We start from the raw sequence: 14,415 nt of genomic DNA on the forward strand, positions 1-14,415 counted from the left end.
TCTTTCCTAAACTATTCTAATTGAAATTATATTGAGAAAAACTGTGCATCTTAATTCTAAGGATAAAAGACTGTTTATTTTAAAGTTTTTTCATACTAATCCTGTCAGATTAATTCTAAATATAATGCATTTCACTCACAAAGTAGGCTAAATGAAACAAACAGGTAAAATAATCTGCCTTAGTACTTAAAACATACCTCTTTACTGGAATACAAATTATATTCTTGTGATTTTAATAGCATTCCCTTGTTTCACTTACATGGTGGCAAGCTTTGGGCTTCAAACAATGAAAGCATCTCCATATACAAAGAAAGATAAACACCTAAGTTTTCATGTTCATTCAGATCAAATAACACAATGAATAACTTCAAATAGAAAACTAATTAGTGACCTTTAAAATGCCGAGATGCTTGGGATTTTAAAAGAAACTAGAATAAAAATGGAAGAATATGAAGAGTCACAGCAATTTATTTATGTCCTACCAGAAGTAAGTATTTCTCAAATTTTAACCACAATGTCATTAGTGATATTAAAATATGGCTACTGAAATATATATTGAGCTGACCTAAATTAAGCTTTAAGCTTAATTCAAGAAGTTCTTCCACAATACTCAGAAACAGTCAGTATTTACAGATTTAACCTAAGGACACTTTTAAAACAACTCTTTGAAAGAAATGGTAAAATTGAAAAGAAATTTTTGCATAGCTATAGTCAAGGATCCTTTTGTTTGCCAAAGTATCAATTAAATCTTCAAATACCGTCACTTAAAAGTATAGGAAATTTCAAAGAAAGAGAGACTATAATTTTTTGAAAAAGAGGTGTGCACAGCACCTGACTTCTCATCTACTAGTTCCCTCATCCATGCTCTCATTGACCAGGTTTCAATGGCTTTGCTCTATGAGAATTCCTTGGTAAATGCAGGGTACTGAAGGGAGCACAAGAAGATGGAAGTGCATCAAGGCAGCTGATTCCCAGGTCTGACAAGCACTTTGACTGGGAATCATTTGGTACTACATTCAAGGTAATTCAACTTGTTTATAAAGTTATGCTCACTTTGTCAGAAAACTACCATGAGATCTATCTTTTGGATACGGTATCGTCATCAGGGTTGACTTTCTACATTGAGATAGACACACAATGAAAACAACACAAACTGCTCAGTGGTATGAACCTCCTTGGAACTATTCCTTTTGTTTTGCAGAACACTGCTAGAGTGCACTTTGAAGTTGTTCATGGGTATTCATTCCACACAGAGAGACAGAGCAGAAAAAAAACAAACCCTGAAATGCAATTAGCATGAATGTCAGGCTCTCAGCATCAATTCTTTTGCTCTACAAATCTGTTTGAATGGCACCACAACACTTGTCAACACAGGCATTTCTTTCATCAGTATCCTGTTAAAACTAATGCACCATCAAAGACATACAGATGTGGCACTATCAGTATTTCACAAATGTTCTCAAACACTACCCTGGCTGAAGCCAAAACCCAGCTGGGCAGGTTAAACTGAATGGTAGCAGTAGTTACTGCCTCCAGCTGCTGACTCTTCTTCTACCCCAGAATATTGCACCACATTTTTCAGCAGGGATGTTGCAGAAAATATGGATCCTATGACTGCTTCTGGTTTACACCATATCCCATTTATATAAACCACAACTAATGCCAGTTTAGCTTTACATACTGGACTACAAATTTTGGAATTTAACCTCTGCCAACACAGGGTTCAGGTACAGTGTGGACCTAAACCAATGCTCTACTTATTGGCGGAGCTGCTGTTTCAGTGAGACTACCACATCTTAAATTAAAATTCATCTACAGCCAAACAAATTACATGAGGTGGGATTAATGTACCCTGAATTTAAACAGCCTCCAAGCTGTTTAAATTCCTATACATATGAGCTAATTATCTAAATAACTTTTGCAGTTACACAGACAAATAAGCATCAATAGAAGGAGATAATTTTAGCCACCCACTTTTAAACGAGATAAACTGTGTGTTGGAGGTTCTCATTTTTCTCTACTAATTAAAGGAGACTGGCTCAAATGCAGACATATGCACCACAAACATCAAAAACTTTGTGAGATGAATCCCACCATTTGTGTTGCATGACTGTTAAATCAAAAATGTACATTCTCATCCAAGGCACACCAGCAGGAGTCCACCTATTACACCAAAAGGTATTGCAACAGAACTGCAAAGGCCAGTAGCTCAAAAAACATTTTCCAGTAAAAGTAATTTTTAAAAAAACCTCAGCAGTGGTAACAGTTCAATTGAATATATTTTCACATATGTTGGAAGGCAGAAAAAATCATATGGACTGGGACTATATGGAAATTAAAGAAGAGCTAAAATTCAAGCTCAGTAAAGATGGAAAAGTAAGTACAGTGGGCACCATTGAAAGTAAACATTTACCATGGCATAGTATAAATACCTCATTGCTGTATACATTCTAAATATAGGGAAAGAGTGGTAAAGTAAATACCACGGTACAGTATGGGTATTTATTTACTTTTTAAAGGAATCCACTGTATTAAGGCTAATGACACTGAGAAGGAAAAAAAAAAAGTAAAGATGAAACATAGAATGAGAAATGCCATAAGCAAATATGCCAGAAATACAGTTGAAAACTAGAAATCACCTGCATGGCACCAATGCAGAAAAACAGAAAGGTACACTTAAAAGTTACTTCAAGAGACTGATCCTGACTGTAGTCTATCTAGCTTTTTCCATTGAGCCAAATATATGTGTATTATCCTCATTTTTATAATTTAAAATAGTAACTGTACTTTCAGAATAACATTTACTTTTATTTCTTTCTGTATGTTTATGATTGAAGAGCAAAGAGGATATCTTTGGTATGCAACCTAAACCTCCTGCTCTGCAATGCTAGATGATGTTTTATTGTCACATAAAAAGAAATCTCTTTCTTTTCTGTAACTACGTTGATTTATTTCCCAGATTAACCAAATTCAGCTGCTTCATTCCTTCAATGATCTTATAAATCACATATCCTGCCTTCATAATCAATCTTACTAATCTCTTTCATTCTCTCTAGAATGGGTAGACCATTCTTTAAAAATCACCAAAAATGGACATTTCCATTTCAGGCAAATTCTCATCAGTTTTACACATGGACAACTCCTTTTACAGACTGGTGTCACATATTATTTTTTTAAGTCAGTGCAAGTCCTGCATCTTTATATCTCAGTTTTACCTCTACATTTTATCCCTTGTACTTCACCAGTTTGATTTCTTCCTTGTTCCATACCTTGCAGTTAAGTTTCATCATGTTCATCTCTGGCCATTACTTCTACTTCTCAAGTTCTAATTTTGATCATGTTCTTTAAAACAACCCCATCCTGTGCCCACTGTATATATATATATATATATAAATAAAATATATATATATACCTATATATGTATGCATGTGAGTGTATATATACATATATACATATATATATATATATATATATATATATACACACACTGCAGTTTTCAGGTGTACTCCTTGCTCACATAAGTCATAAGCATTTAACCAAAACAGAAGAGGCTCCAACACCTTCAATCTTCTGCCTGTTTAAAAGGAAGTTCTGTCAATTTTCTCTCACAAAAACATCAGGGTAGAGAGTGTCAAGATCTTTCCAGAGCCAAAATATGGTACCTAATACTTCCCTAACTATTGGGTGATTTAAAAAGTAAAAATGGATTGGTTTGACATAATGTCTTCTTGATGAACAGGCATTGGCAGTTTTCATCAGCTTGTCTTTGAGTCATGCTTCAGTGAGGCAATTTCATCAGTACAAAGATACTGAAGGAAGTCCATGAAAACTAATCATAAATAGAACACCTGAAAGGCAAATAATTTGCACTCAGTCATATAACTTACCTCCAGTCATTTGAGTCAGAAAAAAATGTGGGGTCCCCACAGCCTGAGGTCCCTTATGCTGCAGTGACCACAAAAACTCAGGCAAAAACACCAGGCAAAACTGCCTTGAAAATAAAAACCCAACAAAACTAGTACTGGTATATTCTTTAAGCACAAAGAAAGAATAGCTAAAATGCTAAAATTTCCTCTACCAAGAAAGTTAAGACAGGCATTTTCTGCTGGAAAACTACTACCTGGCTAGAAGTGAAATGTAAGGAACTTACATGCTACCATGTGGCAGACTGGAGTTTATAGAGCTTTAAACTGGGCAGAGATCCCTGAATAGACTTGAGGTTTCAGCTACTCTTTTGGAAAAGAGTAGAAAGCAGGAAAACTGTGGCTTTTGCCTGGAAACAGGAAAGTGGTATATGGCCAAAAATATTGTTCCCAAACACTGAAAAAATTGCACCAATATTTAGAAGTATCTCCTTATTACACCTTCATGTGTTTGAGCTCCTTGTGTTGAAGAACTAAAACCAGGAATAGGAACCAGCAGACATGACTAATCACGTTTAATTCTCTGTGTACTCTAAGCATGTTAAAAAAAGCATGCTGGAATATTCAGCTTTCCAAGGTGTTCTGAAACAGTGCATTTTCTTTGCTACTTTTTAAAAGGAATGCATTGAGACTGCCTATTAGAACATGACTTAAAAATCATCTATTCAGTTCTATATTCTAACAGGAATAGAAGAGAAGCAACAGCATGAAAGCTGATCTTGATTTCTCTAGTTTGTCCATTATCAAATTATGAATTGCACATTCATTACAAATAGTATTCATGAATATTTATAGCTAATCACAGACTGACCAGAGCACAGGCCCTTACCTCAAATCCTAGTAGTGATTACCAGGTTAAAATCACTGTAACTGATTGCTTTCATACAGCAGTTTTAGACATGTTACAGAATTTCCTGAACTTTGAACAGGAATTAGCTATGGTATCTCAAATATGTGTCAAACTAAATACTTTTAAAAGATGACCACTGTATTTTGACATAAGTGAATGGAGCTTACTGCCAGAAAGCATTCATTGATCATATGTGACCTGGCATTACTCTCAGAAATATTTTCAAATAAAATCTAAAAAAACACTGAAAAATGTATTAAAGGAATCCCTGACCACTTGAAGATCCAACAGGAAATTCAGGACAAATCTATTGTGATATGTATCAGGCAGCCAAATTCTGGATTTAAAAGCCTCATTTTAAGAAACTGTTATCTTCTTTCATAATAAAGTGAAATTTTGTATTTCCAGAGGAAATATAAAGTGAAATTTTATATTACCAGAGGTCCATTTTATATTACCAGAGGATAGTCTTTTGCTTGAATCACATATTTTTAATTATAGTGACTCATGCCAAATCTAAGGCTGATTATATTTACATAGAACAGGATAACTTCATATCTAGCATTTCAATGAAATAATGCTAAGAAATAAGTATTTTTTTCTAAATTAAGAAGAAAAAAATTAGTTGAGGAAGATTCTGAGGCTATTATCATGAAGATCACAGGCAAGAGGGAGCTACTTTTATAAATCTCATTGATCCTTTCTGTGTTCTGTTCATATTTTATACTTCAGCTTAGATTCTGCTACTACTGATTAATATTTAACGATCTTCTTTAATTTGGGGACAAAAAACTTCAGCAAAAATAAAAGATGAACAGTGTCTGTCCTGTGTTGCTAATTATTTTATTTTGGGAAGGCTCCCTTAAACTTTGAGACAGTGAGCCTTTTTGCTACTTTCCACTTTCAGTTTCTTTACTTGGAGTTGCTTAGTTGTTGTTGGCATTACATCAATAGAAGTCATACCACTTTTTTTTTCCTTGGCCACTTCACATTGCACAATCCTTTGCTAAAACTGCCAGGGAGAATAAGAGGATAAGTCAACGTCACTGTGTTCTTTGATGCAGAGTCAGTAGCCTTTGAGCACAGGCAAAGGAGCTGAAGCACTTCTACCAATCTTTGAAGTGAAGCAGAAAAGTGGAAAACCAGAGGGAAAGAGGGCAGGTTCACTCTGAATAGAGCTGCTCTGTTCTTGGCACCCAAAGTGCTCTTCAGCCACTTAGGCAATTCCACAAACCAAAGCCTTTTGCTCAAAAGGAACAGGAATTGTTTTTAATCAAGCATCCCTGAAGAGTTTTGGCAAGATGGGGAAGATACACTGAAACATCAAAATGTTTTGTCAAAAAGGTCTAGGAAATTTAAAAGAGCAATTCAGAACAGAAAAATTCACCAGAACGGGTATATCCATTACAAGGTTTTCCTTTATGTTTTCTAATGTTGTTTCAATTCTCCTAGGAATACCACAAAAATTAAAAAAAACTCATCTAGGAACAGATACACAGAGAGGAGCTGCTACTCCCTGATTAAACTCATTGTAGAACCTAAATGCATCACAAAATAGCACGAAAATTTATTTTGATCCCTATTCAGTCCCTATGATGTCATAAATAATGTTTTACTATCATGAAAGAGCACTATCCACTAGCGGGTTCATATAATCCAAAGTCCAATGGTTTCTATTTAACTATAACAAAAGATTGCCTACAGGAAAATTTTAAAAATCTAAATAAGCCGTATTTCTTCATTTTTTTCTTCTGAAGCTACTGAAATGAAGAGACAAATCTTCAAGCCTCCCAAAATATAAGGCCCTTCATAGAAGTTATGAATCAGTCATGGTTTTGAAAGGAATAATATGATATTAGCACTTTCAACACATCACTACCAAGGTTTTCAAACTAAGACCTTCAGAGATATTATACCAAACATTATACCAAACTAAGAAAAATATTTCTTTTTTTCCCCCTCTGTGAACAAAATATGGGTCCAACACTGCTGCCAGATACACATCCAGAATTTTCCTAAAGAACCACACAGCTATACAGAAAATATGTACAGCTACACACAACTATAAACAAAATACGTTCAGCTATACACAAAGAAATATTCTAATCTGAACTATTTTAAAAGCACCTTTAGAACTTTGTACTTTATTCACAAGTCTACCAAAGTAAAACTTTATAGAAGCAAGTTATGGCCTTTGCAATCACATCCCTGGTATTTATTGGCAAGATCTGTCCAAAAGACTAGAGATAATGAAATAAGCAAAGACTTCCTTGCCCTAGAAGACACCGGTGTCTCCAATTACAGTAATTACAAAATGCAGTGCATGGCTCGGGGCCAAGAAATACCAAGTTGAAATGCTCTGCTATCTATCAAGCTGAAACCTGAATACTCTTAAGTACAGCAAAGCCACATGCATGGAATGAGGCTCTCACATGAATCATTTGACTTCTTTGTTTGGGAAAATATGTATGAAATCAAGGAATGAATACTAACAGAATGATTAAAATAGAGTGCATTATAAATTCATTAACCAAAATTACTTTTGTGAATATTATTCTTGGTGAATCATTTTATTTTGCAAACCGAACTGTTTGGAATATAGAGGAATTAACAACTTCCACTATCCAAATAATAATGGCTATTTCTGGAGTCTTGGCTGCAATAATCATTTAGAAGATTGGTTTACATTAATATATGCAGATTTACTTAGGTGTAAGGTTACCAATGAAATTATTGGGAAAAATTTATTCCAATTTCTGTTCATGATACACAACTAATGCTTAAAAAAAGTATTAGGAGTTTAGAAAGTTTTCAAGTTTTATTAAGCCTTTACAATCTAGTAAGAATTTATTAATATGCAACAAACCCTTTCTAACTGAATAAGAGGACTACTTCACATGAATCCACAACAAACCCCACTGACAAAGCATGATAGCTCCCATTATTTCCCTAAAGGACAGGTCTTTGGCAAGAGAGGCTGGGCAGGCACAGGCAGTTCCAGCAGAGCAGAGGACCAGGCAAGGACACCTGAGCATCTGCAGAGCAGCAGAGCCACGGCCCCCCTGCTCTGGTCAGACTGAACAGGGCCAGCAGCTCTTGGCCATAGCTCCCAGTACTCACCCAAGTGCCTCTTCCACACGGATGTACCCCAAGTGCACACATGGTGTGAAGGCCACTGGTGGTAGCAGCCCAGGAGAGATGCTGAAAGCATGACACAATGCTCTAAGCTCTGTTCAGGTGCTTTAGAAGGAGAGCAGGAAAACCTCCTTCATCTCTCCTTTCTTTCCAGTGCTGTTAAATTCAAGTGCGCAGCAAAAAGAAAATGTTCCTTACACCTTTCTTTAAAAGGAAGCAATCCAGATAAAAAAAATATATACGACATGCATTTGCCATGCATTTTCATAGCACACTGTTCATCATAACCTCAAAAAAAGATTTTTCTTTTTCTATTTAAGTCATAATGTCAACAACCCAAAAACTCTCAGCTTTGAAGGAGGAGGTCTAGGAAAGAATGATCTAACATGCAGTCATAAGGTCATATAAGGCCACTGAGAGGAGTTTCATGAAATTTTGCAATACTGTTCCCTACAGAGGAACTTATGTATATTCTCACACCAGAATTCTTCCATATAGAAAAAGAGACAGAAGGAGAGGTGGAAAATCCAAATCAGCCTTCAGCCAAAACTGAAAATACTGACAGTATCAAATTTCCAGGACCAAACAATATCCTTCAAGAACCTGGAAGAACTTGCTCATTAAACTTCTAATTACTGTGAAGTACATTATCTCTCTTGTTACCACATTAACAAAAAAACAGCACATGGTTGGTAATATTTTTAAAAGCTTCTAGAAGATCCTGAGAAACCACAGACTAAAAACTGACTTCCACTGGGATGATTTTATAGGGTAACTAAAAAAAATATGAAATATACAGATAATTACTCCCACATATATTTCACTTTGAAGTTTTCAACATGTAAGTGCAGTAAAGTTTTCCACAGAGTTCCTAAGTTACATAAAAATAATAGACAAACAAAATTAAGCTATCATAAGGTAAAGGAAGAAGTGATAAATGACAGAAAAGGGATTTAAGAATACAAAATAATTTTTCAGATTCCCTACAAGTTGTGTCCATGGTCTCTGCAGCACACCTTCTCCACAAAAGCCCAAGAAAAGAGAATGCAATATGTATTCCCTATTTAATATAGGCAAAAACAGGATGGGAAAAATAAAAGATAAAGACAGAAGACTCATTAACGCTAAGTGATTGGAAGACAAAATTATTTACAGCATGCAACATGAATGAATACAAAGTAATAAGGACATTGCTGGAGATAACCGCCAACTATGTATACACAGTAGTACAGTAAATTACCTTTTAGCACATTAGAAAGATCTTGAAGTCATTGTGAATAGCTCTATGAAACATGTCAGCTGTAGGACACTAAGTCACAAAGTAAAACAATGTTCAAAATTATTAGGAAGTGAAGAAAATAAATACAACTATAACAATCTGTAGTATGCCATAACTATCCACACTTTGGTTTGTTCCCTTTGCAGGAACAAAGGAAATCAGGAAAATGGAACAGCTTTTCAGATAGACCAGTTTTCAAGTAAAGGAATTAGGATTCTTCAGCTGAAAGCCTTGTGATCACTGAGGAAATTATAATTTCTCACAATAAAGAAAGATAAGGCATCAAATGAAAGACCGAGTTTAAAGGAAAACAAATGTACTTTCTCACACACTGCATAATTAAATTTATAGAGCTCTGCAAATTGATGCCATGGATTCAAAAAATACAAGTGGACTCAGAATTTGTCCTTCAGATTTGTAAAGAAAGTTCCATGTGAGAGTATTCTTTCTGATGCAGATTTAGGAAGTCCTTAAGCTGCTATTTGCTGGAAACTGGGGTGCTTCACTGCAGAAGTTTCTCTTTTCAAATGTTTTATTCTTATCCTCTTATCTTAGGAATCCATTACTGCTCACCACCAGAGCCACAGTACTCGGGAAGATGAACTTTTCATCCAGTAAGTTCAGCCAGACAAACATGAGAACACTTTGTTCATTAGACCTAGCTACTGTGAATCTTACTGTAACTTTAGGTCTCTGAACTATGGCAGCCCAGTAATGTTTGCTTTTTTTAAAGCATATGGAAAGAGTGCACAGCTCAGTAATGCAACTTTTAAATTTTTCTTGGGTTTTGTTTGTTTGGTTGGTTTTTGGTTTGGTTTTGTTTGGTTGGTTTTTTTGGGTTTTGGGGTTTTTTTGTTCTGTTTTGTTTTGTTTTTAATGGAACCAAGATCTTATGCTGCAGGCCTTATCTCAAAGGTAATGCTGGACTTTGTAAGTGAATAATAAAACCAATAGCTCCTACCCAATGTGGTTCTCCATCCCACCCATTCCTTAGTTATGCATTCCAATGTTCTTTTATCAGCACTGGTACTCATCTGATTCTGCCTTCTGCCACACAGGGAGATAATGGCATGACTCAGAATGAAAAAAAACCAACTAAAATTACATTTTTTTGAAATTAAATCTGATTCTTTCATGACTCAGAATGAAAAAAAAAAACCCTAAAATTACATTTTTTTGAAATTAAATCTGATTCTTTAAGTACTTGGATCAGTCTCATCAACTCAGGTGCGTTCCATCTGCAGGAGCAGGAGAGAGGCACTTCAACCAGAGCTGCCTTTTAGTCTGGAACATCTTAGGTAACCTAACAGGGCAGTGAGAGCATGCAGCCCCCACATACTTCTCTCAGCTCCAAGCACTCTTGAATATCTTAACTTTCTCAACTATGCCACAGATTATCGAGACACAGGTTTATCAGGGAGGCACGTGGACCTTGCTCATCCCCATTCAGGTTCAGTGAGACATAAAACTTCACTCCCCCAAGCAGAACTAGCTCTATTCACAAGGAGAGGGCTTACTAATACAAAGGGCAGTTTATAGGGACATGAGTATGCCAACAGCAAGAGACCTGTTTGCCAGCATATCTATACTAACAAACCACACCAAAAGTAGAGAAAAGTATTTCAGCTGCACCAATTTATCTTGCTAAACATCAGGCAAGCATTTAGATGGATGCTTGGTTTCCCTCTTCCGGAGCACTAATAATTATCTTTGGTAAGACATTCAAAAGAAAATCTGTAAGAGTACCATAAAAATATATGTGCAAACAATCAGCAGTCCTGTCCTTTCCTTGTTCTGTTCAAGCAGCATGTGGTTCCCACTGTCTTCTAAACGCTCCTGTCTCCATTCCCAATACCAACTCTCACCTGCTTCCTCCAGATACAATCTTCCTCCCCATTTACTAACAGGTTTAGACTTTTCAAATAGCCTCTCTTAGCAAATGTCTGTGCTCTTAACCTCCTTCCATAAACTTCTGATCCAAATCACAGTCACAGATCGTAGCTTAACCATACCTATTCCTCAAATGCTCTTTCTCTCCATCACAATGGCTTCTCAACACCTTCTTGACCACTCAGGCTCTCTCCACACCCTTCTACCCTCCACAGGTATCTACCCCTCTGACCACACACTTTACACAGACCCTTTGCCTTCACAGGTCTCAAACCCTTGCCTATCCTAATCCCTCATTCCCTAGGACATTATGCCAAAAATTGAATCACACCCTCTTGAAAGCTGCTGCCCTGTTCTGAGTAACATCCTTGATGTTAAAACAGGGTAATTGCTTTTCCATGCTACTTGTACTTTCTGGCTCAGGCATCACTGGAGAGCACAGAAAAAACAACAAAACCAAAAAAACGTGTTCCAGATGTAGACCTAACACAGAATTTAAGCCCAAGTGTGTGCAGTGCTGGAGGAATCTTTGAATAAAGCTGTCAAAAACCTTACTTCTGTGAATATATCCAAATTCTTCTTTCCAAGATACATAAGACAGGCAAATGTAGTATGGCATTAGGAATGGAAAAAACCACATAGCTACAAATATCTACGCTTTCAGAGAATCTCAAGAAAAAGGCTTGCAGTATTTTAACAAGGGAAAGCAACAATCTTCCCAATTCTTCTTTTACCAAAATACTTAATAGTTTGTTCTTGAGCTTTCCAGAAAAAAGCCTGAGTGACTGGGAACAAAATGGTAACCTCTATTATAGCAAAGTCTGAAAAAATCACAACAGAAAACAAAGCATATGAGTATGTGCAGACAATTGTAACTGAATTGGTTAAAGCGGTTACAGGTATTATCATCCCTTTGTTTGGAGATGATCTGTGGCAATATATCCTGTGATTCCATTCCTGATGGCTCTTGGTCTAATACGATAACACTCACATAGGTAAACTTAAGCTAAACTGCCTTTAATGGGGGCTGGACTTTTAAGGGTCTCCTCCAACCCAAACCATCCTATGATTCTACTGATGGTTTAGGCAAGCATGGTTTCTCCAGGACCCACATATGCTCAGTTCAAACAGATCTCCAATCTGAAAGACACCACTCCAGTCTAGGAGAGATATTTTGATCTGGAAATGTGTTAATATAAACCTCTGTCATGGAAAGTGTCAAGAAACCTGTATAATATTTGATATAAACAACTCAACCTATACCAATGCTTTTTCTCTGGTGCATAAACAGATATACCATGTAGACACAGGAAAAGAGTGCAGATAAAAGAAAAGTTGCCCATTTTTGTTAAACCTCAAGACTTCTTAAAAGCTCTAATGACCTGATTTCATCTAGTTAGCAAGGAGAGATAGAATTAGCCTTGAACTATGTCATAAAAACAAAGTTCAGAAACATGCAACTTAATGCCACTAATAATAATCCAAATATAGAAGCTTCTTAAGGAAAAGAAAACAAACAGAAATCACATTATTAACTTGAACACAGAAATATACAGCCCTCCAGTAACATGTGCCAACTTAAATAGAAGACTTCCTTGTTGTAAGACCCTCATTTTGTTCAGAAATGCCATCCGACCTAGAAGCATGGGAAAGAATACATGCATGCTGTCTTGAAACTTCATTGCTCAGTACTCTTCTCAGATAGTAACTTTTTTGGCCACAATTGCAATCCACTTCATTGAGTACTGCAGTTTTGGAAATTGGCCCCTAACACTGAGGAACTGCCACTTAAATTTAGGACAGCTATGAGAGATTAAACACATTAATATAAGTAGAGCATAACACTTGATCTGCAAACAGGCATTTTTATCTCACAGCTCATACCTGTACAAAAAAAAAGACAAACAAGTGACACGTTCTTTAAATGAGAAAACAAGCAAGCTAATACTGAAAGTATGCTGTTTTATAAAGTGATAGCAACTATTCTAAGAACATTTTTTTTTCTGCATGTCACTATCCATTTTTCCTTACCATATATTCCATATTGGAAGCTGGTGGATACACCTGACCCCGTAATTTATTATGAAGATCCAAGATACTTTGCATATCACTGTCTGTGATAGCCCTTTTCCCTCTCTGCTTGGCGATCCACCACTCACCATCTTCATCCATGTACTTTTCCAAAAGTTCCTCTAAGAGTGTGGCATTGGGAAGAACCATTGCAGAAACTGCTTGAGCTATGAATAGCAAGGTAGTTACTCTGAGCCATTCCTGTACTACATACTTCATGATGAATGATCTCAAAATGCTCAGCAGTTAGCTCCAAGACAAAGTCTTTCTTCCAGGTTTGCTGGCTGTAAATGCATAAGAGAGAGTAATGTGATTTGTAGACTGAAGGACTGGCCTGTATGGACTTATTAATCAACAAAATCTCTACTTCATACAGATTTTGTAACTGTTGTTCTAGGGGGAGAAAGCAAGAGGCTGCATTTTTTACTGTAAAAGTGCACACTGTTGATTTGGGAAGATAGCTTATCTCCAGCCTTCTGAAGTTCAGTTTGTTCAAGTGGTTTTATATATTGCATTGACATGCACATTTCAGAGCTTGCATGCAAAAAGCATGCTTTTCATATCTACTTAAAAGGAGCCAGACTTCAATGAAGATTAGACTGTAGATAAGGTCTTCCAGTATTGGAACTTAACAAAAGAAGGTTAAAGGCTTGCAGTCATTGCCAGAGTGTAAACTGAAATCCACAATTCACTTGATACAAGGTATCCCCTCTTAGTGAATTTCAAAATTTGATTAAAGTTTTTGGTTTACGATTTGCAAAACCCTATGAAACTAAAGGTATTCAACTCGGACACGAAAACGGGGGAGAGGGCGTTTGTCTAACCACCAAGCAAGGGAAAGCACTGAAAACTCTCAGAAAAAGTAGCACCACTTCCAAGAACGCGATATTCTAACAACGCCCGCCACACGACTGTGCGCTTTAGGCAGGAAAGCCGAGGTCGCTCCTTCATCCTGGGCGAGCACGCGCGAATCCCGCCACGCCGGACCCGGCCGCTGGGAGGGAAACACAAAGAGGCGCACGGGCAGAGCCCAGCGCTCCCCGGCGCGCCGCCGCCCGCGCCCGGCCCCGCTCTCCGTGGGGCGGCCGACCCGGCCGGAGCGCCCCGGCCCTCCCGCCGCCGCGGGGAGGATGCTGCGGGGAGGATGCTGCTCCCCGCCAGTCCCTTACCCCTCCGGCGGCGGCTGCCTGCTCTCCCCGCAGCCAGCTTCGCTCCGCCGCCCGCCTCCTCGCCACGCCCGCCTCGGGCCGGGGGCGCGGGCCGGCCTC

At 37.3% G+C, this 14,415-nt stretch overlaps 1 protein-coding gene across 1 annotated transcript in view; it reads right to left on the reverse strand.

Moving 5' to 3' along the window:
- The window catches only part of CRISPLD1 (cysteine rich secretory protein LCCL domain containing 1), a 41,511-nt gene extending 27,096 nt beyond the window's left edge, over positions 1–14,415 (reverse strand). The window contains exons 1-2 of the mRNA XM_039702886.1: positions 14,317–14,415; positions 13,109–13,431 (exon numbers count right to left, since the gene is read on the reverse strand). Of these exons, the coding sequence (XP_039558820.1) occupies positions 13,109–13,366 (258 nt within the window). The 5' untranslated portion in view covers positions 13,367–13,431; positions 14,317–14,415. The remainder of the gene's footprint in view (positions 1–13,108; positions 13,432–14,316) is intronic.

Source organism: Passer montanus, unplaced genomic scaffold, assembly GCF_014805655.1.
Source record: "Passer montanus isolate IOZ18808 unplaced genomic scaffold, ASM1480565v1 scaffold16, whole genome shotgun sequence".
NCBI lineage: Eukaryota > Metazoa > Chordata > Aves > Passeriformes > Passeridae > Passer > Passer montanus.